The 27,256-nt window shown below is 36.3% G+C and overlaps 1 protein-coding gene across 3 annotated transcripts in view; it reads right to left on the bottom strand.

Moving 5' to 3' along the window:
* The window catches only part of LOC131694006 (tyrosine-protein kinase Abl), a 117,959-nt gene that overhangs the window by 16,200 nt on the left and 74,503 nt on the right, over positions 1-27,256 (bottom strand). For 2 of the 3 annotated variants that reach the window (XM_058982342.1, XM_058982343.1), the window contains 5 exons: positions 2,918-3,862; positions 998-1,584; positions 791-932; positions 599-719; positions 391-533 (listed from right to left, as the gene is read on the bottom strand). In XM_058982342.1, the coding sequence (XP_058838325.1) occupies positions 391-533; positions 599-719; positions 791-932; positions 998-1,584; positions 2,918-3,862 (1,938 nt within the window). The remainder of the gene's footprint in view (positions 1-390; positions 534-598; positions 720-790; positions 933-997; positions 1,585-2,917; positions 3,863-27,256) is intronic. The other variant, XM_058982344.1, reaches the window with a different exon arrangement.

Genomic DNA, 27,256 nt, shown 5'->3' on the forward strand with positions numbered 1-27,256 from the left:
CATTTAAAAATAAATGTTTTGATTCCTTTTAAACATGATGTTTTATGCTTTCTCCCATAAACCATTCTCGTCGAGCTTTTCGCTTATAGTTCATATGGCTGCACACTATGACTTCCAGCTTGTTTTTATGCTGGAAGTGAAAGCTATATGTACCATAAACCAAACAAGTTATTTAGCTTATGTGACTATTAAAAATCAATTAGGTAAAAAGTGGAGAAATAACATCAATCAATTCAACCTTTATAGATAGTTTAGTTAGTGTTCATTTTAAGTTGGTATTAAGTGAACATGTTATCGTTTGATTCATGAGTTTTTTTAAATACTTCCGTCAAAGTATTAGTAGTCCAAAAAACCAAATCACACTAATCCCACATCCAAAAACAGAAATACCTCGAAACAGCCTATCGATAAGGAAACTACTGCAAGAAGTCGATTTAGTGATTGGTATAATACCGTTTGTATTCTGTTCGCATTCTCCGGGCTTGCCACTGTCCTCGTCCCGGTACGTTGAATCACGACTAGATGATAACAAACTGAAACAGAAGAGAGGCGTAAGCAATTTGGACCTAAAAACACTTTGTTTCAAATAAAAACGAACCTTGTCCGCTTTGGCGGTGCCGGAGCCGTTTTCCCGCGTTTGTTGGTAGTTCTTCGCATCTGCACACCTGCCGTAGAAGCCTTGTTTGAAAACGTACTAAGTTTCGAGCTGGAACCGGTATCTGCGAAAATAAAAACTTTTGCAATGAGAATTCAATGTTGCAGAAACAAATAAAAACAATTGATTCGATACCCGAAATTGGTGTGATAGCCGGTTCGTGCTGCGGAGGCTGCTGAGCTCCCATCTGGGGTTTCTTGCCCATTTGCGGTGTCAACTGAACGGGAAGAGCGGCACCCTGCAATTGCTTCTCTACCGCTTCTGTGATAGACGATTCCTGTCAACAAAAAATCTATACAGATAAGAAAAATTAGCGCTTGGAGACACACTTTTTTCAATTACCTGAAACATGTGCTCTAGATCGTGGTGAATGCTCTTGAAGGTGGGTCGCTCAAGGGCATTCCACTGCCAACATTTGCGCATTAGTTCGTATACTTCCGGAGGACAACCAGGCGGACGTTCCATTCGATATCCGGACTCCAGTCGATGGAACACTTCCGTCAGATCTATTCCAGGGTACGGTGACATTCCGTATGTGGCTATTTCCCACAACAGTACGCCAAAAGCCCACACATCGGACTTGGTGCTAAATTTGTTATATGCTAGGCCTTCCGGAGCGGTCCATTTAATCGGGAACTTGGCACCAGCATGTGCCGTGTAAGTATCATCTCGCATCAATCGGGCCAGCCCGAAATCGGCCACCTTTACGAGGTTGTTATCGCCAACGAGACAATTTCTTGCCGCCAGATCACGGTGGATAAAATTACGACTTTCCAGATAGCTCATACCGGAGGCAATCTGGGTGGCCATATAGAGCAGCGCGACAGCATCCAGCGTTTCTCGGCCAGCCGAACGAAGGAAGTCCAACAGATTGCCGTGGCTCATAAACTCAGTGATGATGTAGAACGGTGGCTCTCGCGTACAAACACCTGAAAGCAATGACGAGAATGGTTAAGTAAATCGTAATTACGCTGCATTGCAATCAGTCATGTCGCCGATTGGAGTGGTTAGACATGCTATTGCCCGCCATCTGATCAGAATATTTACAGTTAATTATTTGTAAATTTGGATATGCAATATTGAAACAAAAGTAACGATTGAACTTCGTAATGGGGAATACATGCTGAACAACTATTTCGCTAAATACTTTGCGCAATGATCGCAAGAGCGTATTCTGGAAGACAAAAATGTGGTGTTTCTTTAAATAAAGACATGTAGTGATGTCGTAAAAATTTCTTAATAGTGTGGACTGATTTTTACATATTCTTGAAGTAAGGGTAGTCCATAGTTCTGGAATGCAGAATATAATTTTTAACTTTTTGTTTTCCAATTTAAAAAAAAATGTATTTTGATAAAAAAAAAAATATTCCCAACATTATTGGATAATGAGTAATATTTTTTGCCGTGACTAACATGTAGCCTAAGGAGATAGTAGTAGTGGAGAATGCCATATAGTTACTTTAAGGTTGGACAGCCGCAAACGAAAAAAGCAGTTTTTTCCAAACCGTATGTCAGATCTTCAAAAAAATCAATCAGCAGTACTGTAACAACATTTTACATACGCTGATTGATTTTTATGAAGATTTGACATACGGTGTGGAAAAAAAAATGTTTTTTTCGTTTGCGAATTTTGCGCATTCTCTGTCCAACCTTAAAATTGAACAGTGTCCCAATTAACGCAGAAAAGCTCAGTTTCAAATGTCCGACCAACAAATCACGTCTGCACTACATTATTTTATAAAATTTTCTTTTTTGAACAGATTAAAAAAATAATTTTAATGTAAATTTAAGTTCTTGGTACTTCAATTTTCTGTCATGTGCTTTGTACTTCTTTGGTTGAATCTGTTTGTCATCTTTGCTTCATTATAAAGTATGTAACTGTTCTGTAAAACTTGCGTATTGATTCTAAATTGTATTATATTTGTGCTTTGGATCAAATTGAAACGTTGAACTACCCTTTTATATTATTTGATCACCAAGGAATTCACTTTAGATACACAACTTTTCGATAAAATCTAAATTCGACGAAATGGCATTCGACGACATAATCGGAGCTTCTTTTATTTGGGTACAAATATTTTTATCTTCATTACAACATTGGAGCCATGGTGCATGATGATTGGAAAATTCCTACGCTCGATAATTATTCTCAATGAATTAAAAATGAAAAACGGAACGAATGGATTCGCCAAATGATGATATGAGTCGAATGAGCCCTGATCGAAAACAATAAATCACACAATCCATAAATTGGTTGCTTACCTATCAGTTGTACCAAGTTCGGGTGTTTCATTTCCTTCATAATAGCAGCTTCTTCTAGGAAATCCTTGAGTGCCATTGTGTCTTCCTTAAGTGTCTTCACCGCAACTGTATTTCCGTAACGTTTCCACACAGCCTCATACACTTCGCCGTATTGGCCGCCGCCGAGCTTGTGCTTCATGACAATGTCAGTGCGGCAAATTTCCCACTCGTCCGGTTCGGGGCTCAGGGGGAACACAGTTGGTTTGTTCTGCTTTGGTGCCGGGTATAACAGCGGTGTTATCAGTCCATGACCCTCGTGCAAGACGCTGTGGTGGTGCACCAATTCTGCTAGCGTGTTGAATTTAGCCTCCGCAGTTACGTACACTTTACCGTCGGAATCCTCGGATATCCTATAGTGATAGACACGTCCATCGTACCTTAAACTTATACTGCGCTGTCCGGGCGAGCTTTCACTCTCACGCACTAGAAAACTTCCATTGATGCCGGAGCTAAGAAGATATTCTGCGGCGTTTCGAGAAATAGGCCCGTGGTACCAGGAGTGTTTTTCTAAGGAATTCAACGGCGTGACATAGTTTGAAGGCACCCAGCCGACATGGCCAGAATCGGAATGTGCCTCGCACCATTCGCCTGATTTGTTATAGGACAGTATTCGTACTTGTTCGCCCTTTCGCAGGCTCAACTGGTTTTCACCGCCAGCTTTAAAATCATACAGGGCCACGAACAACTGAGGATCGTCTTCTTCTGGACCAGGAGCCAGTAGATTTTCTTTGGATGTCCACCGGTTCGCATTTTCGAAATTTGATTGAGCTGTGTTTGAGCTCCCTTGAGAGTGCATGGTTCCGGTGTGGTTTTCCGTACCATCCTGACTTTGAGCAAGCATGTCGGCGGGAATGAGGCTGCCCGGTGGTGGGATATGTGGAAGTGGGCGTGATTGCAGCAGCGCTTCTGTAAATTAAGTCAAGGAGAAGAATAACGTTAATTAATATTGATGCCTTTTTGGCGAATATTACTGGCATGATTTTTGCATTTGCAGCGATTGGAACGAGCTGGATGCATGGCTGTTTTGCACCGAGTAATAATTCATGATTCACTTTCATACATATTGGTATTTTGATTAATTTCCTAATGGACTGAGAAAGATTGGAAGAGATAGGGCGAATGGCATTTAAATTAATCTAATTAATTATGGATATCGATACAATTTTGGTAGATGGTGATTTGGCACACTTTCCAGAGAATGATTTTGGCACTTTCAAAATGTCGAGGTGACTGGGAATCGTTAAATTGAACACCATGCTAGGGATTCGATTAAAAATCGTATTTCTCGAAATGTGCTAAATGGCGCTTGTTAGCACAACAATGACGATATGACACTCGGCCCTCTGGGCCTTGGTTGGAAAGTCATGTTTTGGAGTGATCAGCTCTCGTCAAACATATGATTATTATGATTTATGGATGATCCCTTTGAGGAAAAATTCCAGAGAAACCATTATTACCCAGTGCATAGCAGTCACGTAGACTATAAATTTGTTGTTTCCATATATCGTAAATTATTGAACCATTATTGAACAAATCTCTTATTTTTTGTTTCTTTTTTGATGGATCTCATGACAAAGCATGTGTATACATACTCCAAAATAAGAACAACGGTTTGAAATTTACAAAAAAAGTTCAGACAGTATGAAATATAATGCTATATTGTAGTATGTTTGATGATGAAATAGATCCAATAAACGTGGGTGAAAGCATAACAGTAAGTCAAGCGTAGGCTAGACTGAATCTCTGATTCACGATAGTCTTGGAGTAACATCAGAGGTTACTTCAAACCGTTGTTAATGTAGTACTACAATAATGAAGGAATGATTCGGTAGATTCTAGATAGTGTTGTTTGAATGCTACATTAATCACATAAAAACTTAAAAGATATGCAAATGAATCTTTTTTCTGCCCCTTTGTTGAAATTTTGATGAAGAAGCTTGCATAGAGCATACTGTGTTTACAGTGGTGGATATCGTCTTTAAGAGGGTCTTCTTCGGTTTGTGAGCTCGAATTCCAGGATGGATTGCAAAAAAATACTGAAGATATTTTAACCTTCAAAAAGGCAAGCTAAAATTGTGACTGCAAGAAACATTACTCTTATGAATTCCATCCATTATTATGATCCAATGAAATCAAAAGTTTCTTTTTGTCGTTTTATCAGTGAGAGAATTGGAAGCCTGAAAACGCTCGATCATTTGGTCGGTGTTAAGTCAGACCGGACTAAGCGACAAAATATTGATTTCGAGAAAAACGAGTTTAAAGTTTGGATCGCAGCATCCTTTACATTATGATTGGAAAATTATTTTTGCCATAATTCTTGTCTATTGTTACATATTTCAAATCTGACAAAAGTCGAATGTAGTTGACGATATTCTTTATCCAGTGCCATCATTATCTCATTTTTTATGTTTTGCGACTTAGTCCGGTCTGACTTAACACCGACCATTTGTCTTTCAAATTACAAGTTCACTAAAACTAGGGAACTGTAACTAACCGGGCCTTTGAGACCCCTTACCTTTTTGAGGGTTAATGAGTTTTTTTTATATTTTGTTAATCAACTCTTCTTACAATTTTGTAAGTATTTAGATATATAAATTTTTCACCTCGAATCGCCTGTAACCGATCCTCTGTAAAAAATGCACCCAACTTTGTGACAAACTTTCTCCAGTTCGAATGGTTGAAACGGGAAAAGAGCGATATTTCTATTACCGTTATAAATGTTTAAACGAAATGAATCGCTTAGAATAGGCCGCAAAAACCAGAAATTAATGAATTTTTGAAAACTCAATCGGCCCACCCCTGAGTCGATTTCTAGTCCCACCAGAAGTACTTGCTCCAAATTAGAAGCAAACCGGACAAGTCTAGCTACCGGACCCACGTGCCTTAAGTTTGTATGGGATGTTTCGTCAATTTACATGAAGAAACCCCACTAGTGTGCATTTTCGCCGCTAGGTGGCACTGTATGCATCGTATTATCACTGTAAAACGATTGTCTTGTAACATTCATTTGGTCTTCCTCTTATGCAAAATCCAACTCATAAACAGCATAACACTATATAAAAACGTTAGATAATGCCAGTGCGTTGCAACTACATTCAAAAGCGTGCTTCCGAAACATGCATGTACGTTAATAACGTTTCTGAGCAGCGTTTGCGATGAAGAAATAGCTTACCTACCGGTATAAGATTTTCTTTTCTATTTGTTCCACTTTTTACATGAGTAGTTTTCATTTCCTTTCGGACGTTACCATTCGTGTGTGACGGGTGCAGTGCTCAGTAGTTCTGTTTCGATTATATCGCTGATGCTTATCTTGCCAGAAAATCTGAATAAAATATGTCACCGGAGGCAATCGTACCTAACCGATTTCTAAAAGCATGAGGGCCACTGGAATGGTGTAGCAAATGTTTGCCATTTTTTCACAAGCACCATTCCGCCCGGTCAATTGTTTTTTCACCAATTATTTTGCATTATTTGAATCGTGATAATCTAATAAATCGACTGATTTTCTTCTTTTAGAGTTTAATAAATGCTTTATATGGATAAACCGCCGGAAAAGCTGTAAACAATTTTTCCTACGCATACTACCATGCGTTCAATTCTCACACACGCTCAAAGGAAGTAACTTGAGCCTTAATAGCATGTTACCACTGAAGTGTATGTGTGCATTAGGGGGGACGAAAAAGATGAAAATCGAAAAAAAAACCAAGATGCTGAAACATGGTCATCTTAAGACCACGAGGGGCTCATGGGCACTACGAAACTAAGGGGCCCCTTATAATTGAACAGATATAAACTGCTGTAGGGTAGGATGATACAAAATGATCCCCAGCATCACGAGCTATTTCTATTCCATGCAACCCGGAGATTGTTCTTCCAAATTTGAGACGAATCAGTCAACTAAGTTGTAATTATTAAATAAAACTAGTGTGGGTATCTAGATGTTACGTTTCTTGAGGTTTTCCATACAGCTATTGACACTAGGGTTAAATTACAACGCGAGTATATTTTATCACATCTAAGTTCTCTTGTAAAGTGATGATGCCCTCAACTCACGGTGTATCACATAACGATCTTTAATTCTCCGTAATCTGAGCATTGATGTTTTCTAGAACAACAACCGATTGTGGACGATCTACTCGAAACTAGTCTTTAAGCGAACAACGACCACGATTGAATTCGCTATACCACAGATAAACACTAATTTTCGATGGTGCTTTATAATGACCGCACAAGGGGAACGCAATAGCAATGCAAGGAATATTTGAATCGTATGCTTTTACACTAAATAAAGTACTATCCTAGAGTGAAAGAATTTTATGCGCAAAGTGGACCAGAGGATATGCAACATGTTTTATTTTACTAAAAATACAATGCATTGTTGAATTCACAATACATGCAGCGCTCTTAATCTCTATGACGTAACATTAAGTGGGCGCACTGAAGTTCCATCTATGTTCCGAACGAATCTGACCAAAAAAAATATTGTTCACCAGAATCAAAGCTGTATGATGTAGACATATCTTATGGAAAAAGCTCTCAGTTCTCCAATGGTTTACATTTCAATCAGGTCGGTTGGTGCAAACCATAAAAAAAACAATTTTTTGTCATAAAATTAGAAATGGGTTTAACATATTTCCTTTCCAACAATTCCGGCATTACTTTTTTCCTTTATTTTTACTTTGTGTGTTATAAATGTTTTCATGGACCATAAACTAAGAGAAATCGAGGAGTTCAAGAATATATTTATGCAACTAGAGCTCCATCGATTTCCGCAACCAACGCCACTTTCTGCATCCTACAACTGGGGACCATCGATTGAAAATCAAAAATTTACTTTTTGAGACTTATGTGTAAAAATGACCCGTTTTCAGCGAGAATTCTCTCAAAATTTCGAAAAATTTACAACAAGAGGGGATTTGTGGGACGCACAGAGGCGTAACTAACTTCAAATCGTGGCCAAAATAGACAAAAAAGTTGTTTTTGTTTACTTGTCCATATTTTCAGCTTAAATTGCTCTTCGAAACATACTCTAACGTTTTGCTTAAAAAGAAAAGCGTTTTCATTTGATAATTTTTGTATGCAATAATTTGAAATAAGTGATTTTTTTGCCCATTTTTTTAGCTTGAAAGCCATTATCCCTCAATATTTCAGATTACTTAAAAACTAATTACTCAAAGTCAATATATAAATCAAAATCGTTCTTTTCATAACAAACTCCAGCAACAACAATCAATGGGGGCCAATTTTTGCTTTTCATTGTTGGGTAGGTTTTATAAAACTGCTCACTTTTTTCAATTTTGCACATATTCTTAGTAAAAAAAAGTATTTTGTCGGGCAATGTCGGGTAAATCTATTAAAAGTAGATTATTTGGAGTGTCCTCTGACTGTTCCACGAAGAAAATATTCTCAATTAATCCCATTCAGCTGTTTGAATATGTCGTGTTTTTTGTTCAAATTTAAGAGAATACATTAAAAAAAATCAGTTTTGGGGCTGTTTACAAGATCTTATATGACAAGAATGATTTGAGACGGCGCCAGTGGTTGAGTGGTAAACGTGACCGCCACTCATTCTAGTTGGCCTGGGTTCAATTCCGAGGTCGTTGAGATTTTTCTGAGATGAAAACATCTGTGGTTACGTCTTCCTTCGGAGGAAAGTAAAGCCGTTGGTACCCAGTCCATGAGTTGATGGATCGATATCTAGTTCAGAAGTGAAGTCACCTCTCTGGCGTCGGTAAAGAAGAAGTAGGATCCAGCTCAGGCCCGTAGCCAGGAGTTTATTTCGGGAGGGGCTTAAAAAATTATTGTATAAAGCTTTTTTTTATTTCGATTATAGATGTTTTAACCTTATGGTTATTCGCCTCTTTTTGGGTTAGAAAATTTCTTTAGAAAAATTTCTAACCCTATATGTGCGGGATTGATGAACGAACCGTGATGAGCTGCGTACAAGGCAATCGATTTACCAACTACGCTTTACGCGCCCCTGCATAAAGCTTTTAGTTCTAATTACTTCATATTGTCACTAGAAACTAAACGAAATTTTGAAAAGTTCTTAATGAAAACAAAGCCAAATCTAAGACAATCCATGTTCTTTATCACAAGAAAGGCTATAATACATCAACGAATTATTGATGCTTAATTTGATTTTTATTATTTATTTTTATTTACAAGTTACAATTTACTCTCGTTGCAACAATGGATATTCTAGAGTTCTCAGTATTAATGCGCTAACCGAATATGACAATCCTTGACGGTGCTGGAAAACGCAAGGTGTTCTAAGCTACACGCTTAAAAGGTGTAGAAGACGCTAAATCGAAATGAGTAGAAAAATATCCATAAAATGTTCGGTCGAAATTTGCACATTCTTCTGATTTAGCAAACGAATTGTAGATGGTTCAACTTCTATTTTCTTGATCTGGCGTCCTGTAACTATTACCAGTTCTAATGCATCATGCTAACATAATTTTTTGGCATACCCCAGTTAGGAAGGAGGATCTTTGGTGATCAACAGGATCAAAATATATGGGTCACGTCTGATTTGCAACCAAAATTTGAATTCCTTCCAATTTTTTTTTCTTGCATTCATTAGCTAAAAATAATTGACACGTATTTTTTATTTTGGCTGAATATGATGTTTTTTTCAAGTTATTAGTTTTTGAACTTTTGAAGTTTATAACATTGATCATTTTTTAATCGCTTATAACTCGGAAACGATTCGATATATGGAAAAAATATTAAATAAAAAAGTTGTGTACTCAATGACCTTACTGAAAAAAATTGCAATTTCTTTTTGTTATATAACTTATGAAATTTGCAATTGTTTGAAACAAATTGAATTTTTTAAAGTTGGACCAATTTTTTTACTTATTATTTTCGTTAAATATTAAGAATCATGTTAAAATAATTGTGCAAAAATTTGGGAGTGGATATCAAAATACTTTGAGAGATATTACAATTATAAACTTAAAACAAGGCAATTTTACACCAAACGCCTAGTGATAGGCCTATTGTAATTGAAATATCTCGTAAAATACTTCGAATTTCTTTCTGAAATTTGTACACAATCTTCTCGATATAATTATAAATTATTTGAAAAAGCTAAAAAGATTTTTTTGGCTCTCCCCTAAAAAAAATATTTGTTACTAATATTTGCATAATACATAAATTAATTAACAAAAACAAATATTACAAAAAAAATCCGCCGAGATCTTCCGAAAACGCAGCTTTTATTATTTAATTTTTTTTCCAGAAATCTAATAGTTTCCAGTTATCAGGGAATGAAAAATGTCCAATTCTATTAAATTTATAAAACTTTAAAAAATCACTATATTATTAAAAGTCGATATTTGCATGTATATGATTTATGGACTCCTAAACGGCTTAACCAATTGCCGTAAAAATTTATGCATAATAGGAATTTGTTATGGAGCCTGTTTGTGTGCTATTGGTGGGGATTATCTGCCTACAAGATGGCACTTCGGAACAAATTGTGTTTTCCTCCTATTTCGTTGAAAGTCACATCAACGCGCGGTGGGTATTAGCTAGTATTTTATAAAGATCAAAAACTCATAACTTGAAAAAAAAATCAAATTCAGCCAAAGTAAAAAAAAATCGTGTCTATAATTTTCAGCTAAAGAATGCAAAAAAAATGGAGGGAACTAAAATTACAGTTGTAAATCGTGGAATGACTCGCATTCTGCAAATTTCAGATTTTTTTGGGGGTATTCTAATGTTAAAAGCAAATATTTTTTAAAGTCCCCCGAAATCAAATTTATTTTGATTACATAACTATATTAAGAAGATTATGTGAAAATTTCAGAATGGAACACGAAGTGTTTTACGAGATATTTCAGTTATAACAGGCCTTTCATTGGGTGTTTAGTGTAAAATTGCCTTGTTTTATGTTTATAATTGTAATATCTCGCAAAGAATTACACTGCCAAATTTTTTCACAATCTTTTTAACATGATTTTAATACATAAAGAAAATAATAAATAAAAAATTTGGTCCAACCTTAAAAAAATTCAATTTGTTTCAAGTAATTGCAAATTTCATAAGCTATATAACAAAAAAAATGTGATTTTTTGGTAAGCTTATTTGAAAACGCAACTTTTTTATTTAATATAGTTTTCCATATATCGAGTCGTTTCCGAGTTATCAGTGATTGAAAAATGTTCAATTTTATAGACTTCAAAAGTTCAAAAGCGAATAACTTATATAATTGACGTGGAATGACTTATGTATTTCAATGATTTAATCAACTAAAGGTAACTGCCCGGAATTTAATCTATTCAAGAAATTTGTCCACAAATCGAATGAAAATCTCTTAACAATGTTACTACTATCATCTAATTTACGTAAAATTTTACTAAATGCTTCATGGCTGACAACATAACTAGAAACTATAAATGTGAACAAGCTCAATAATTTCAGCATCTCTTAATTTCGACACATAGAAGGGAATATATCGCACTTACTTCCCCTCGATTTCAATTTATTGATTCCTTTTTGCTTTTTTTCTCCGTGATGTCTTATCATCTTATTCCATAAAGACCAAAAATAAAACGAAAGACTGTAATATAATGAAAACATGAAATCGAAACAATAATCCCACCTTATTGACTTATAGACTCAACTAGTTACAACATTTTAGTCGCTCTCCGTGATAACCTACTGATTTCTGATCAATCTATCGACACGTTGTTTTCAAACTTACATAGGCATTAATTAGAAACCATCGAAAGCGACTAAAATGCTGCTGGTGGTTGATACATTTAGTTTATTATGGTTGATTGACTAATATGTGGTTTAGCATCAATTGATCAATTGACATCCGAAGGAAAGTAAGTGTAAAATCACGTCAGTTAGTCCTACCGCTACTGTATACGTTTCTGTATATCAACAAAATTAGTAATATACGATTCGTGGGTTGATGAACACCTCAGGAAAACCGCTGGTTTACCACTTTTTGGTTTGTTTACTTTTTCACGTTTTTCTTGCTTATTGTTCGATTTTCCAGACTAAAAGTGTTTCAATACGGCCCGCATTCCCCACATAAAATGAAATTGAGTGTCAACAGAAATACTATTGCATTAAAATGATGTGAAAATAAAGAAAACCTGTCGTCTCGGCTACAACTATGTCATCAGCTAATTGAAATGTTTTTGTTTAGCACGCTTGAGTGAGATGCCTGACGTTTATATTAAGCGTACAGTGCTCTAATCTATTACAGAAATCCAATTTGCGTATGATTTAACTAACTTTCTTTATTCAGGCCAATATCTAGCATAAAATGAGTTTTGTTAGATGCCATCACTAGCGATAAATGTTAATTTTGGGACAGTTTTTGTACTCAGTTTTCTATGAAACTTCTAAATTTTTATTATATAATTCGTTTATTTGAGTCCGTTCAATGCATTAGCTAAATGAAGCCTTGAGTATTTAATATATTTTCACAATGTAAACAATGAAAATGATAAAACGCTAATGGTTGCCCAACAGATCTCGTGCGATTGACCTGTTTACTGACTGAGAAATATTTTTCATAACCAACCGCGTCTTGGTGGTCGTTCATATCTATTTTGTACACTTCCATATTATTATCGTGGTAACTGCCATGTCCATGTTCGCGAATATCTGATTTTATTTTTGTTTTGTCCCCTTACGGGCCACCAGTGTCGACTTCCTCAATTATGATGCTGACTGTTAGTTTTGAGATACTAGACGCAGTTTTTTCCGTCAATATTATATGAACAGCAGCAACAAATTTGGCAATTGTTTGTTTTTCAGATAATCGTATTGGAGACTATGGATGTGCAAAGATGTAACTGTATAATGATACTATCGCATTGCGTTTTGTACGTGCAGGGTCAGCTAGGACGAAATCCTAAGGACGAAATCGAAAGCCCGTCTAATTCGTAGATATGTCCTTTATAATAAATTCCATTTTTTCCAAATGTGACAGGAATCTTTTAATGGCCACGGTTCAAATAAGTTAAGTTTGTTTATTGGGGCTTTAACTTCCTGATCGTTCGCCCGCGGTTCAAGTAAGTGGTATCAGATCTTGTAGTCGAACATTGATTTTCTCATCATCCATATATATGAGAATCAACCACGTGCTACAAGTTGCAAAATGACTGGTTTCGCCTGGGCTAATTTGTTGAATAACATAAGTACTGAATGCCTGACAAGGTAGAACTCGTTAAAGGCGAAGTTCGTAAGCATAACCTCTATTTTCACCTCCAGCAAATATTTCCCATCATGAAATTCGGTTATGCAAAAATTCCGGAAGTCAATAGCCTCCACGTTTAGCTGGAGCACCACTTCTTGCTTCTGCGATTCAATCATCCGACGGATCACCCCAGCAAGAATTAAAGTAACAGTTTCTTTTGTTCTTCCGACGAGTCGCACAATATGAAAGGAAGTGTGTTATCAGACTCGGCATACTAAGTAGATATCGTGACCGATGTCTTCGGTGGCTCGAAATAGCAATCTTCCTCACCATTCTCCCATTAATTTGTTGAAACCAAACAAGATACAATTTTTTTACGAGTTACCGAAAAACATGTTGCTTCTTAAATTTATTTTTGAAAAATTTCGGGGGGGGGGGGGCTTTAGCCCCGTAGCCCCCCCTCTGGCTACGTGCCTGATTCCAGCTTCTGTATTTACTAACAAATATCCTCCTCCCGTGATATTTGTGGAGTGCCTAGCAAAAGCAAGTATCGGATTAACCATTCCTTCCCTTTCCTTCCGCGATCTACGTTCGGGTCTGGCCGGCACCAGTATTGATCAAAAACAATTTAGGATTATCAGGAGTTGCACATTGAAATATGTTTCGCTACTCCCAAGCATAATTATCTTTTTATTCCCTGTGCATATTGCTATATGAAACGTAACGTACGCAAGTAGCCTTGGAAACGTAAGGGGTCATGCATAAATGACGTAGCATTTTATGGGGTAGGGGGGGTACACCAAATTTGTGACGAAGTGTGACGAGGGGGAGGGTAGGGTCAGAAGTTGTGCGACGTAGCATTAAGTTTAATTTTTTTGGCGGGCATCAAAACCCATTAATTAGAGAAAACAATTTAATGTTCCTCCATTCCTAAGTTGATTTTCACGCGGTTTTTCATTTTGTAAATTTTACTGTTCGCGGAATGGTAGGCTCGCAAAGAAAAGGATAGATTTTTCATGCGGATTTAAATTTCCACATTAGTTAGCTAATATTTCTAGCTAGTAGACTTATTTTGGTAGCTGAATTAAATTTTCTTTCGGATTCAATCAAAGAAAATTTAGTAATTTAGTTGAGCTTATGCTTCCTAAAATCGTTTGCAGCAGCTATGTGAACTTTTCTTCATGCTTTATGACATGTAAAATTCTAAACAAAACTATCCACACTATATTTGTCATGAAATGGGCTTCTTTTGTAGGTAATTTGCTGTTATAATGAAAATGTTGATAAAAGTCGTCAAACATTTTGTAAGGACATATATTTAAAAGAATTGAAAAACATATGTAATTTTTTCATCTCCCGGTCACGTTGCGGGGGGGGGGGGGGGGGTTTAGAGATATGCTACGTCATTTACAAGGGGGAGGTTAGAATTTTGTGATCAAATGCTACGAGGGGGGAGGGAGGGGTCGAAAATCGCCAGAAAAAAGCTACGTCATTTGTGTACGGCCCCTAAGCAAAGCATCAAACAAATTATGCAATCTTCTCATTTCAGTTTCTTGTCTCCGGATTGCAAGTGTTAAAGTGAATAATCAGGATTGAATATGACAATCATTTGGAAAAATTTCTATTACCGAATTTACAAAAACTTGAATATTTTTTTCTACTATAAGAAAATCAGAAAAGCAAAATAAACATATGAACGTGAAACAAAATGCTTTAATTTATGAAAAAAATGAAACAAATTATTAAATCTCAATGCAAGGTTCCCTAGATTACTCTAAAAACACGTTTACTTTGAAAAATAATAACGCTTGTGAAATTCGTTCATTTTCGGCTCTGCATAACACTGCAAGGAGGTTTAATATTTTCATATTTTGGTCATAAATTGTCTAAAACCATGAAACTCATTTTCATCACTTGTTATCGTATAAAAAAGCTAAAAAACAAGTGAAATAATTTTGGCCACGGATTTGATATAGTTCCGCCACTGTGGGACGACTAGACATCAAAGAAACCCCACCAAATTTTGACTCCAGTATTATTTAATGGATCCACGTCCAAAATAGCTTGACCGGCTTGGGTTTTTCGAGTTCGCCACTCACTCGTTCCTTCGATTTCCCACGTTTTTTCACATTTCACTTTTAACTTCTTTCTAATTGACGTGACAGATAACAAAGAATTTGTTTTAACCGATTGAAATACATCAAGGTTAGTTTTCTTCAGATAATAATTCTCTTCTATATTAACCTATACTATTACTAGAAATCGATTTTAAATGTTTTATATAGTACGTTGAAGTCAAAATTATATCCCAAAAATATGCAATTTCCAGAAAACCCCCGGAAAAAGGTTACGTTTTCTTCAGTTTTTGTATGTTCATGTAGTAAATTGTAAATCTTATTAATTTCATTGCTTTGAACAAGAATTAAGAGCTCCACTTTTTCACCCACTAGGTACTACTACAATTGCGTCACTGAATAACTCATAACTCCACCATTTTGACACACAATTAGACTTCTGCAATGGGTGCACAAATAAAGTTTTAGTAAAGAAACGAAACAGATTTTCGCCTCCCAAAGCTAAGGCTACCTCCTTAAGTTGGCATTTCAACTTTGAGATTTTAGTATCCAGCATCTTAAAGCAAGAAAAGCATAATTCTTTCTCTTATTATCATATAGTGAACACTTAGGTATCAAATACAATCCTTTCAATAAAATCGGTGTAATTTAAGGACTTCCACTATAGCATTTTATAGTATATAAGTTAGAAAAAAGAGAACCTCCATGTATTATCGGTAGTGATAGAAGAATGGGAAAATATACACGAACCATTCATCTGAATTTTATTACCTGTGACGCCACGATACTTAAAATCCAATTACCCAATTCCAATTCAGTAGTAACGTAGCCGACACCCTACAGATCTCATTGGACTATTAACTCAAGCACAACTTTTACATGGATCTTCACAAATTCATTATCGTATCAACTTTATCATCGTTGGGTAGGTTCAAGTAACAGCAGCTGAACCGATGTATGAAACGAGTTGTAGCGGACAGCTGTATTATTATCGTTGCTTGACGTCATGATGAGCCAGGTAACGAAGGGACGGAATAGTATGCACTTGGCAGCGGATTAGTTTTCACTTTCGTGTCTGCATATGGCAGTGGCAGACTCTCAAACGAAACATACTACTATATAGCGATGGTCGACAGCAACCGGTCCTGCAACGCGATGCAGTAAATTAACAGACCACGTAATTATATGAGCTATTGGCCCTCCGGTGCGAGTAAGGAAGCACAACCGAACGACACTCAAGAGATTAATATAATCTACTCCGGGTAGGTCGGTGGCAGGCGAAACAACCAACGTACTGGGCTTGGGGAAATTAGTCTTTAAGAGCGGAAGTTTGGATTGATTTAACTTCAACGCCAATTAGCATAAAGAAACGAAAAAGCGGAAGCTTCTCTGTTCCAAAAACAGTGGTTCCTAAAGCCACCAATATTAATCATGATGATGGATATAGCTAATGTGGATGAAAGCCGGACAGCTGACACATAAAAACAAACAATAAATTGTTATGCAAATTAAGCATTGTGTTGTGGTGCACGCGTCCACGATATATGCATTTACCGACAGTGCAATAGTGCCTCGCCGATTAAACCATTTTAGTGGTATAAGCCGTGGAACTAAAGGAACACACAAAATTACCACAAAATGTGTAGCTTTGCTTCAGAATTAGATATTATTGCTTTATGAAAATCAGTCAATGGTAAATATATGTCTTGAAATTTATCAATTAGTATGAGCATTCACTTTTTTCATGTAGCAATTTGTCCTATAGATGTCCTGTCATGATCTCATTTGTACTTTTTCTTTGGTATTATCATTGAAGCTTATATAGTGTAGCCATGGAAAACTCGCTACCATCATTGAATTATACAGTGTTACTAACGTGCTAAGTAAAACAAAAAAATATAGCTAGATTTCAAGCTCCTATTGTTTGCTAAGGAAAGGGCATAGGTCATCACCACGCGACTTTTTATTTACTATAACCAAAGCGCTTCCTCACGGTTATTTTTATTCAAGGGTCTGTATCAACACCTGTTTCAGAATAAATATTAAGTGATCTTTTTGAAAATAGACCTGCTTACTCATGTGACTTGATTAGAGCAGTTTTTGATATATTTTATACTTCAAAAATACCATCAGACTTGACAACATTAGTTGTTTCGATATAGTGCCCTTTCAATAGTACTTGCTCGCTGCAAGATATAAATAATATAACAATACTGTACCTGTAAAATAAATATTACAGTTCAACGTCTGCTCAGATATATATTTAATCGATGCAAAATGTAGACTTAGTCTCTTATCAAAACCATGCATTATGACGCGTTGATACTAAATACTATTGATTTTTTCAGAATCTAGAAACACATTTTCACGCTCACCTTCCCATCTCATATTTAATTTCGTTACCTGTAGGTTAGCAAAACAGCAGAAATAAATTGGAAGCTGTCCAAAAGTGACTGTTGTTCGAGCTAGTCTGCAACTGCATATGAAAACGTGAGTCACTGCAGCGTGATGGGCTTCATCTGCATAGGACAAGGCACACAAGCCTTGAATGCAATGGATAATCAAGGTCGTTACCGACCGATTGATACTGAATGCTACTCACATGGCGAGTGGTGTTTCTTGGGCTTATGCCGTGGTCAGCGTCGACGGGGCTTGGCTGAATCATCGATAGGCCGTCGAGCGTGAACCGGTTATTCAAATGATAATTTGTCAAACGATTCTATTCAGTCATAAATACGGTACGAAATGTCATAGGCGTAGACGATACATAAATTATGCAAAAAAACGCATTCCACAGCAATCTTAAACAGATAAAAGTCTTATCCCAATTCAAGTGGTGTTTACAACACGACTGTGGAGTCGGTCGTAATATGTAGAGTTATTTAGCTTCGTCGAACTGAAGTCAAGATTTGTGCTCCACTCGTTATTTTCTCAAAGTCATCAACCTGAATCTAAAAATGGCCGAGAGTGGATTTGTGTTCCATTGTATCTTTTACCCACGCAACAGATGGTAGGAATGCCAGCAGCATTTCACTCCAATCGGAAGAATTCATGTCGTGTTGAGCACGATTTTTTTCTCGTTTCATTGCCCGGTTTCATTTTAGACTGGAGTAGGAAGCAGTGATTGACATAGAAAAACAATGAAATCTGTTATTCAAATTTGTCCCCGGTGTTTTCGCGCATGCACATTCATAATATCGCAACATTTGGCTACCTCAATTCTTCATAAGCAGCAAGTGCTCTAGGCACACACACCCTTTGTTGACCTAAAACTGCAGCATACCACCGGCTGTTTGCATAATTAGATGCAGCAGTCACTATATAGTAGCACAATTGCACAGCACTTTGTGAGAAGCGTTTTCATCTTACAAAGCGCCTGGCGTTGAAAATTACCTTAGCAACGATGGGGGCGAAACCTGTCAATCGCTTTTGTAATTTCTTACAGTTGGTGGTCCGTCCGCCTGTAGTGCTATCAGCATCCATTGTTCAATTGTGGAACAAAAAATCAAGTAGAGTTTTTGCGATTATGCACTACACCTGGTCAGCATATCATTTGCACCACTTACACATATTTTGTCTTCTTTGTGGAATACTAATGCGCCTTATTTTGTACATATATATTTAATTTTTTCCAAAATTACATGACGGTGGGGGGGAAGTGGTATGGGGATTCAGCGTTAAAAAGATCACTTTTTTGCGAATTTGTTTTAGAAATTTGGGTGAAGCGAACTAATCAAAACTTTTGCATAATGCATAATAATGTATCATTTCAATAACATTCTGTACTTTTTCCATGTAAAAATTTCGACAAGCGACGCGGTAACGAAGCTTTTTGTAAAACGCATCTGAAAAAATGCGATTTGCGGTGTTAGCTGCTGTTCAAAAACTAATTAATCGAATTATTTCAAACTTTGCATACACATTCTATGTAAAAAATACCTAACCCCTACGGTGAGTTTCAAAATATCGGTCTGCAACGTGGCTTTTAATTTTATTTAATTATCTTCTAGATAAATCGTTCAGCTTAAGCCATTGCTAACCACCGTTGTACTGAACGATATGTTTAAATTCTCACACTGTTTGATCGAAATAAAATTTCAAATTATGCTAAATTTCAAAGCATTCACATCTAGCATAAGAGTAAAAATTTGTTTTGATTTTTTTTATTAGCGACATTCTGATTGGTTCTAATTACAACTATTCACTGTGTGGCGCGTAATAAGACTGGGGCCTAAGTCATGCCTGTAATGTATGGTTTGCGTTTATCTATAAAAGAATGAACAGCAATTTAGCAGCTTAAAATTTTAGAGTTGGTGAACTGTTTCGAATTGAGCGATTCGTAATTTTTGGTGATTGGAAAAGTCAGCAAAACTCCATAGCTTGCAGGAAATTAGGAGCCTTGGTATGCATATAAGTCGAAACCAATTTACAGCATATGCGATAATGCCGAGAATAAATGTAGTGATTTCAGTCATCCCTAAGGAAAAACTGTATTAAAAATGGGCATGCTCCCGGTTGTTGATCCGATTTTCTTTTGTACCCATAAACTTACGACTTAAGGGAAATGCTGAATAGAGTCACAAAGTGGCAGCTAAATGGCTTCCGTCGTTTCTGCTTCTTCTTTTTATTTCATCGTCAAAATCAAAACATTGCATTGGCGCGCAAGACAAAATCGTTTGTAACTTGAATGTCTTAGCTCAGATTGCTTAAAAATTGTATCACTGTATGTAAGCATGTTAGCAATGCAGATGAATAGATTCTCTTCGCGGAATTTTGATTCTTTTGGGAAATTTGCATCTTTTCATTTTTCAAAACAAATGAAACACGTGATGCAAAAATCAGTCAGCTGATTGTTGAACGATACGCTTGTGTGCGTGCCATCTTCTATCGGTATAGTATGTTCTAGCCGCACACAGATGCTGAACGAAACCCGAACATAGCCGAACATAACCGAACCTTTGTTGTGATTTTGGCATCACTTCACCTTAAGATTTAATTGTGCGTATAGTTGCACTAAGTTACTTAAAAAACTACAAGGGGCAGCCCTATGGGGTTGCACGAACTGTAGACGTAGGACTATATTACTTAATGTATCTTTTTCTTAGTACATTTAGAGTAATAATAATAATACTAGTACATTAAGATTAATAATTAAGAAGAAAGTTTTCGTCTTTGCGCAACGAAAGCACAGATTGCTATCATGCAAAACAAATTAAGTACGATTTACACGATAAATCAGGCTTCCGTCACCTGTACGGAACGTCAAGATTAGTTACATGCAGTTAAATGGAGACATTCACACACAACGTGTGAACGGGCACAAGAGAAACGCATTTAACTTATCATGACGGAACGGTGACGTTCCGTCGACGTTCACGGAAGCTGATGTATTGTCTGAATCGTCCTTTAGATATACCTACTCCTACATTCGCCTCAAACATTGAACCCAAGCGCGCAAAGCAAAATGAGTGAACGCTGATGATGATGGGTAGAGCGAAAGAGACAACTAGTACCACGACACTATGTTACCCGGGTTTGCAAATGGAGCTCGAATGTACAAGCGATTTTGTGTATGAATAATTGTGTTCGAGATTGTACATAAAAGTGTTCTGGAAACAAGCACAACACAAAAGAAAGCATAGTGTTTGAACGGACAAGTTCAGTCGCGTGTTGGACGGCACTGGGTTGCGTACCTCCACAGCCAGTGTAACGGACTTCTAACTCAGCTACACTGGTTGTGAAAACAACAGCGCAGTGATCTGCTCTGCCTGGCGTTCAACAGGCAAATGAGCTTGTCTGGCCAAATCCATTCTTTAAATAGTCGATAATGACGTCATTCATAGAAGTGTAGCGCGCAAAGTACACAAATCTGTCGTGCCGGACTTGGAAAGCACTATCTTCTGTGTGTAAATGCGCGATATTTTGACTAGGTTGTACATTATTTAAATTTAAATGCAATGATATCAAAAATCTTTGGGTTTATCTATTAGAATCTATTCTATTTGGGCGATATTTATCGTGAGATGGCTGAATTGGATACGTTTGAAATAGGACCACTTTTCGTTACACATCATTTTTGTAGAATTGGCAAAGTGCACCCCCATATCGCAAACAAATACATAATCCTACGTCAAAAACCTCATAATGCATCCTTTTATTTATTTCAGCTCGTTCCACATTTCTTGACAAAGACGAATGCGCTGACCAACATTACCTGAAAAAAATGAAAAAAAAAAATAAACATTAGCCGTATGTAAACGAGTGTTAAAATTTGTTTTTAATTTGATTATAAACTTTTAACCTTGGGGTAATTCGCCTCTTTTTCGGATTAGGATATTTTCTAACTCTACACCCGCCCCAATGTTAAAATATTATAGACAAATGAATAGGCGGGAAGTTTGTTACAGTACAAATCAAATTGAATTTAAATCGATTCTCGCCATATGGCTCGACGAGAATGCAAAAAGTGTCGTAAGTAATTGTATTCAGTTGCTCACTGTACACCAATAAGTAAACTGATTTTTAGAGGTTACTACATAGTTTTTCCTTAATTTATTCTTACTATCTGTATTAATGATATTACCAATTGTAAGGTTAAAAATTATGTCAGATTTATTTTACAAGTTACAAAATGCGGAAAATACATGAATAATATTTTATTTGATGTATAAAAATGGTCTCGATATTGCAGCATAGAGGAAGTCACTGTTTCGTTGAAATCTTTATTCCACTGTATGAATATAAACCTAGGCATATACACTGAATAAAATGTAAACGTTATGTCTATTAATGGTACACATAGATTTAGGCAAGCGGTGGCATATAGAAATTATTTGCTGGTACATAAACGTAATGTGTGTATTTCTAAAAAATATGAACCTTACATTCACATTTCATAACTATAAGGCACATAAAACCTGATTTTATGTGCGCGTTTCTTGGTCATATGGATTTTAAGTGCTTTGAAGCAAATAGAGTTTACGTTCGGATTTTTATCAGTGCATACACCGCAGATTAATGTTGCAAGTTATTTCATAAAACTGTACACATATTTTTTTTTAAATCTCTCGAATCAGCATATATAGAAAACCCCAATGATGAATCCAACCTTTCAGTAACGACTACAATTGTTAGTAGGGATAGGGATTCAAATAAATCTGTAGAGGTGTGTGAACACATACTCATGATCATTTTCGAAATGATTGAAGGTAGAAGAAACACATAACGTACTTAATTTAAATGTTTTTAGAACAAATAAAAAAATGTTGTCGAAAAATCCAGCCAAACAGCATTTATTTAATGTAGTTAGTGGGGTTCATCGTATAAGTCGTAGTCGTATAAGATTATCTATACTGTTACGTTCGTGTTTATATGATATCATTATAGTGTAAAAAATCAATAAACCAGTCCAATTTTAGAATGTTGAAACCCAGTTTGAGTTCTATGCGTTCCCAAAATAAGAAAGGTGAAAAATCATAAAAATAACGCAAAATGATCATCGCAAAAATGACGAGATAATAATCGAGTAGCTCAAAACTGGCCATAAACGACTGCATGCTAATCTGGTAAGTTGCAACGCAACGATATACCACAAACATCGCTTCTACGCGACAGGAGAAATCTATAGCAGGGGAACTCTTTCCGCTTGTATAAACAAACCGTCAGAGAAAAGATAAATTACACCTCAATTATGTGCATAACCGAGAGTACCGATCCACCGCCAAGGGGAACGTAATGCAAGCGCCAATTGAGAGAGAAATAAATCCGGGTTTTTCATAAGGGGTCAACGGAGAGATCCCAATTCGAAATATTTTTTACCCGTGCCGTGGCGTGATTCGCATTGTGTTTGCATCAGTTTCGTCTTCAGAAGCAGGTCTAAATGCACAAATCAATGGAGAGCATACAAGTAATGAGATTAATGTTAATCATCAGTGATATCAGACACCCATTATTCCTCTAATTTGTTTTTCAATGGGTAGAGGAAGTGTTTTATAATGTAATGATTCAAACAAACTATAATCCGATTATAAATGAATAAAAAACACATTCAACCCACATAGTAGTGTGATAAAACCTGTCGTTCAACACTAAATATGTTCATTATTTACATTTGTACACTTTTTACTTCAACAAAGGAGCAAACTAGAAACCGCAGTTTTTTTCGGAAACTAGAAGAAAAATGAAAAAAAAATGCATTTTCCTTTAATCTCTAGTACGTATAGATCGGTTTATATGGGCCCATCGAAAAATTTTACATAATAAATTATAACAAATAGCCAACTAGTGGGGTTGACAGATAAAAAAACAATGGTCATGAGGTTATTATTCTTGCCAAAACCATAAGCAATAGCTGTTTGAAAACAATGCTGCAAATTTCTTCATCGCCACTAACACTATGATTCTGGACAAACTGGTATTGATTCGTCACTTCAGCACTTTGTGTTTGCTGCACATTTGTACACTTTTTACTTCAACAAAGGAGCAAACTAGAAACCGCAGTTTTTTTCGGAAACTAGAAGAAAAATGAAAAAAAAATGCATTTTCCTTTAATCTCTAGTACGTATAGATCGGTTTATATGGGCCCATCGAAAAATTTTACATAATAAATTATAACAAATAGCCAACTAGTGGGGTTGACAGATAAAAAAACAATGGTCATGAGGTTATTATTCTTGCCAAAACCATAAGCAATAGCTGTTTGAAAACAATGCTGCAAATTTCTTCATCGCCACTAACACTATGATTCTGGACAAACTGGTATTGATTCGTCACTTCAGCACTTTGTGTTTGCTGCACATAATACATACAAATAACATAGTTGTGAAAGATACAAATATTAACCAATGTTTGCCTTAAGTATTGAGATTACTATAAAACGATAGTTAACATTTCTCCTAATTTTTTGCATGTTGGTGGTTGTTTATTATCCTTCTCTCTTTTAATAATACTCTTCCTAAACAATAGTTAAAGGAATGAAGTGAAAATAATAGTGATAGACAGACAGGCCTGTGGATCTATATTTAACTTTGGAAATATATTGATTTCTATTACTCAAAGCTTTCACAATGAACAAAACGCGAACTCAAGTGAATTCAGAAGAGACTCGACCTCAAGACAAAAACCAGTTCAGCCTGCAGTTCAGTACCGTTCGTTAATTATCAGGTATTGCAAAAGCATACCCCGTGTGAAAAGTAATCCAAGTGGAACGAACCGCTAAGATACCAGAGCAGCAAAAAATCGAGCAAGAACGTTAGAGGTCGCGGCCATGTTCACCCGTTAACGCACACGATTGAGCGCCATCCACCGAGAAGGATAGAAAACCCTACCCCAACTCAGTCTACATCTGCCAGTCAAATTCAGCACAGAAATGGCGAGAAACGACGGTGCAACTAATTCAAGTGTGGATGAGAACGAAAGTGAAAGTGAAATTATTCAGAGTGGCGGCCAATGTTTCAATTATAAACGCACTTGATAATCATGCGAAGAAAAATAAATAACCACACTGAGTACGTACAGCACCAGAGGAAAGTTTAAAATATCAAACGATGTTATATCAGCCAAGCGAAGCCAACGTTAATCGTGGATAGCCCTCTAAATACCTCAAAAATTAAACATTAAAAAAAACTATGTATATTTAAATATATACCTATATTCATCAAGTTTATTTTAATTATTTTAACAAGATTTGATTTCAACAATGATTTTCCTAACTTTTTTACTGCAGTGTAATATTTTATGCTTCAAGCAGCTACACCAAGCGTCGGATTGCACCCCAAAGAAAGGAGTTTAATGTCTGCGTGAGAAAATGATTATGTATACGCGAGAAGTTTATATTACCGGTTGCAATTATAATTATGATTGCAAATCTTAACTAAGGGAGTATCAACAGACTATAGCGGATTTTATGAGCCAGCCGAGTCAGGAATTTCGAAACCGATGCACTATTTCTGCACATAACGCTCATCCCTGACCTATGACGAGTCTTGCTAATAGTTACGATCGTTTCTAAGAGAAAAAAAGGCAATTTTAGGCAATTCGTTTTAATCCAACGATACTAAATTTCGTAACCTGAGCACCGAAGTGATCATAAATTTCATGAAGCCGACTTTCAGCACTTAATTAATTTTTACTGACATTTTGGATAGTGACAAACAGCGAGATGTACACCAAGTGCATAACGAATTTTGTTTCCCACCAGCAAGCACTTTGTTCAACATTTCTGTTTTGGAATTTCATTAGCGTGTTTTTAAAATTCGGGCTTTCAAAGCATTTTTTAATTACGTAATCATTGGCCTCAGAAATACTTACTGTTATGCGATGATGGTTAAACCTAATTTCGAGCTTTTCTATACTATATCGTCGCTGTTGTGCTATCTTATGACAAGCGCCATTTAGCACATTTCAAGAAAAAGATTCAAGATTGAATATCTTGAAACTTGGATTGTTTATACCATTTATAATAAACAATCCAAAGAAGACAATTGATGCTTCTATCTATTCTGCATTAATCTCTTAAATATTACGAAGATCGGTTGACTATGTTGCGAGTTTTTGCTATGAATGTAAACAAAAGTCGCACTCATACGTGTCATAGGCGTGTATTGATGACAAAATTTGTATGACGTGTCATAATCGTGAATGGAAAATTTTCCATAGAAAAAATTCATCAATTCTTAACTTTTATTCATATTCTTGCGTTCATATGCTCTATAAACAATCGGTGAAATGCATTTTAAAGGAAATGAGTCAGGGAATCTAGAAAAAATTGTTATTTTTGGTTACAGTGTTGCCAAATATCCTTTATTTCCAGTTTTAAACTAAAACTGTGTTTTTCTCACAACTCGTGTAATTTTCTTTTGAAAATGTTTATGCCATTGTGTTTCTCAGACATTTTCACACATAAAAACATCTAAAACTTCAATATAACTTGAGCAAATCCCTAGATACAGTGATTTGAAGCAAAAAACTCACAATTTCACAATTTCTCATTATTTTTCTCGCTATATCTAAGTAACCAAGTAGAATTTCAAAATTCAGAAAACGCCACTTTGTAGAGATTTTTCAAACAAGTAAGTGGCATATCTAACTTAGTTTACCCCAAAATGGCGTTTGTCATAAGATAGCACAAGGATGCAAAATGCCTACCTTTTCTGCGGCTGTAATTTTTCTGCCTACATTCTCATTTCTCTCTCGATGCTGCTGTCATTCGCTAGTGCAGGACGCCCGGCGCTGTACGGCTGCCTGCGTGCAAAGCAGTAACATGACAAAAAACTACTGTCCCCAGTACAGCCACCAGACGCGAGCGGTACAGTTTCTCTTTCCTTATTTCACATTTTTTAATATTTTCAATCTTTTTAATATTTTTATTCAAAAAACGGGTTGCAATTTACGACAATGAATGCGGCTCATTTACGCCACGGCCGGCATCAACGCTTTCGTGTGCGGGCCTCTCCCTTTGACTATGCAGAGAAAAATGTACAAAGCGAGAGAACAAACTTTACTACGCCACACTCTCACCGAGCAGTCCGAGTACAGCAGCAAAATAAAAATGTATTCTACTGCTGTACGGGAAAATGTACTCAGTTTGGCTACCGTTCTGGCAAGAGCTGTAGTGATGCGTCGCTGTAGCGGGCTGTACGGCTTGTACAAATGTAAATATACCGAAAAAAATGTAGTTTATCGGTACCGTTGGCATCCCTGAGCACAACAGCGACGATATGTCTGCTTTTCTTTATACGACAAATGGACATGACAAATCAGTGCTTTTTATGTCGGTTTGTACAATAGAAATTGATACAGCGCCAGGTGTGATTTTAAGATCGTTGAAGGGGATGGCTTAACAGTTATGTGTCCAACAAAAAAAAAACACCTTTAACAGGCCAACGTGGGTACCCGGGTACCCACAAATTGAAATGCTCATAACTATGGCTTCCGTTAACCGATTTGGACACTTTTAGATGTTTTGAAGTCAGGAACTCGTCCACTTTTTGATTCTGTACTACAGAACGGGAATAATAGATCTGGTTTTTGGTAATCCGGATTTTCCCGAATAATGTT

Source organism: Topomyia yanbarensis, chromosome 3 (genome assembly GCF_030247195.1).
Source record: "Topomyia yanbarensis strain Yona2022 chromosome 3, ASM3024719v1, whole genome shotgun sequence".
Classification (NCBI taxonomy): domain Eukaryota; kingdom Metazoa; phylum Arthropoda; class Insecta; order Diptera; family Culicidae; genus Topomyia; species Topomyia yanbarensis.